Raw genomic sequence first — 2,453 nt, 5'->3', positions numbered from 1 at the left:
GGGTAAAATTGGATTACAGATAAAAATAATCAATCACATGTTGACATACAACAAATAAAAAATTGAAAAAAGAAAGTTCCACGTATATTTTCATGAATTGGCACATTATGAATATTGGTTGTCAGTGTAAGTGCATCACTTTTAATTTCATATTTTAAATAATATAAAAGATCAATAGATTAATGAGTATAATTATAATTTTAAAAATTACTGGAAGTATAAAAAATTAGCTGTCAATTATGCATGTACCTTACAAAATCCATTCAAAATATCTTTTATTAATTTTTAATAAAAATGAATTTTTATTAAATATTAAATATGTATCCATAGTTAAATAAAAAATATATATATCTATATTTGAAATAAGCTGGATATAACTATTAAATGCTACTTTTCATTGAATATACTATTTTTTTTTTACAAAGAAATATCTTTCAATATAGTATTTAATATACTATATTAAAAAAAAATTAAGCTCTATAATGTATATTTTATTTCAAGAACCTTTAATGTATACTTTTTTAAAATAAAAAATAATTTATCTATACTGGAATAATTAAATATTGTATATATTAAATTAATGTATTAAGTATCATAATAAATTATTATTATTCTTGCTCTGAATTCAAACTATCTGTTCCACAAATTTGTCTATATATAAGTGGTAAAACTCTTGTACTATGAAAGCCATAACAAACAACCTTTAGAAGTTCGTTCTGGTTAATTTCTTTTTGTTTTCAGGTCATCACTTTCATGGCTAGAAAGAAGGTGAAACTTGCATACATAATCAATCATTCAAACAGGAAGGCAACATACAAAAAGAGGAAATATGGTTAGAATTCATAAGCCGTTTCTTAATTTCAATAAAGCTTGTATTAGTTTTGCATGTCATACATATTTTACTATTACAAAATGATTATTGTAAGAAAATTGTTTATATCATAATTTGATATAATTAGTGTTAAAGTTGGTCCAAAAGTAAGACTTCTAAAGTTGTTACTTTAGACTTATAAACAATAAAATATGACTACTAAAGTTTTTAGTTGAAATTATTCAACCGTCTTTATTCTGTGTTAATTTTTATTTTATTACTCTTGACAAAAACTAAACTATTAACTATTAAAACCTTCTTTGAAATAATATATTTTGAAGTTTTATGCAATTCTCATAAAATAGAAATCATATTTCCCATTAGTTAAGTACATTTTTTTTTTTTGCTTTCAATTGTATATAGTTTATACATTGTATTCTCAATAATAAATTTATTTGTTTATAAAAAAAACATCTATACCAAAATAAAAAATCATTTATAATGCTAAGTATATATTTTTCAATAGGTTTACTGAAGAAGATTAGTGAACTGAGCATCCTATGTGGGATAGATGCATGTGCAATAATTTATGGTGAAAACAATCCTCGAGCAGAGGTTTGGCCATCTACAATTGGAGCAAGAAGTGTGTTGTCAAAGTTCATGCGTTTGCCAGAATTGGAGAGAAGAAAAAAGATGGTGGATTTGGAGGGATTCTTGACTCAAAGTATAGCGAAAGTCCAAGACTCGTTGAAGAAACAAATGGAAGAAAATCAAAGGAAGCAAATGAGTTATTTTATTAGTCACTTTATTCACACCGGTGAATATAACCCTGGTAATGTGAACTTGAATGATCTCAATGATTTAACGACAATAATTGATAACAATCTAAAGGAAATCGAAGGAAAATTGAGTTCGATGGAAGTCGTAGCCGAAGAGGAGACTGGAAATAGAGTTGAACCTATGCATAATCATGTTGGTGTCCAAGAACGGGAGACCAACATGAATTATGCTATGAAATCTGATGATGAACATCTTCCTTTGGACTTACCATTTGATGATGTTAATATCGACACAAATGGTCTTTGGTCTATCTAGTCCAAAATAATTCCCTTGAAAAATTATGCTCTGTTTGGTTATATTTTTTTATTTATAGTTGTTGGTCTTTGTAATTTTAAGTTATGTTTGTTTTGTTTTCAGTGTTGATGATCATCATCAATGGAATCAATAGTGACTTTATTTGTGTTGTTTCATTAAAAAGAATTCTTTTTTTTCTTCTTTAAAATGATAAAAAGGAATTCAAACAGAAAAAGGAGTACAATTACTACTACTCAACCCAAATACACCTCCTTTTAATTTAAAGTAAGATAATTATAAATAAAGTCAAAGGTTTTAAAAAGAAATTGACTTAACTTTTTTAAAATCTGAACTTTTGTATGTCATTGAAGATTGTATTTGTACCTAATAGTGCTTTAACAATTTAAAATCAAAGACTAAAACTCCATACTTTTAAACATTTTAAATTTATCAAAATGCAATATCTCTAAATAAATTTTTTTTCAAAAGTTGAGGCAATTTTATCAATAAAAAATTAGGTATGTTACAGCAGTACATAACATTTATCTAAGTCAAGAAGGGTAAGAAT

General features: G+C 25.4%; 1 protein-coding gene across 1 annotated transcript; it reads left to right on the top strand.

Moving 5' to 3' along the window:
• Nucleotides 1-708: 708 nt before the first annotated feature.
• On the top strand, nt 709-2,013 carry LOC101511888 (agamous-like MADS-box protein AGL80). The gene is made up of 2 exons (XM_027334238.2): nt 709-832; nt 1,338-2,013. The coding sequence occupies exons 1-2, from the start codon at nt 754-756 to the stop codon at nt 1,904-1,906; spliced, it is 648 nt and encodes a 215-aa protein (XP_027190039.1). The 5' UTR covers nt 709-753; the 3' UTR covers nt 1,907-2,013.
• The last annotated feature ends 440 nt before the right edge of the window (nt 2,014-2,453 follow it).

The sequence above is a fragment of the Cicer arietinum genome, chromosome 5 (genome assembly GCF_000331145.2).
Source record: "Cicer arietinum cultivar CDC Frontier isolate Library 1 chromosome 5, Cicar.CDCFrontier_v2.0, whole genome shotgun sequence".
In the NCBI taxonomy this organism is placed as follows: domain Eukaryota; kingdom Viridiplantae; phylum Streptophyta; class Magnoliopsida; order Fabales; family Fabaceae; genus Cicer; species Cicer arietinum.
This window is presented reverse-complemented; position numbering and strand designations above follow the sequence as displayed.

Coding starts and splice junctions, on each gene's coding strand:
- LOC101511888 (XM_027334238.2), top strand. CDS start 754: ATGGCTAGAAAGAAGGTGAAACTTGCATACATAATCAATCATTCAAAC. Junction 833..1,337: donor ATACAAAAAGAGGAAATATG/GTTAGAATTCAT, acceptor ATTTTTCAATAG/GTTTACTGAAGAAGATTAGT.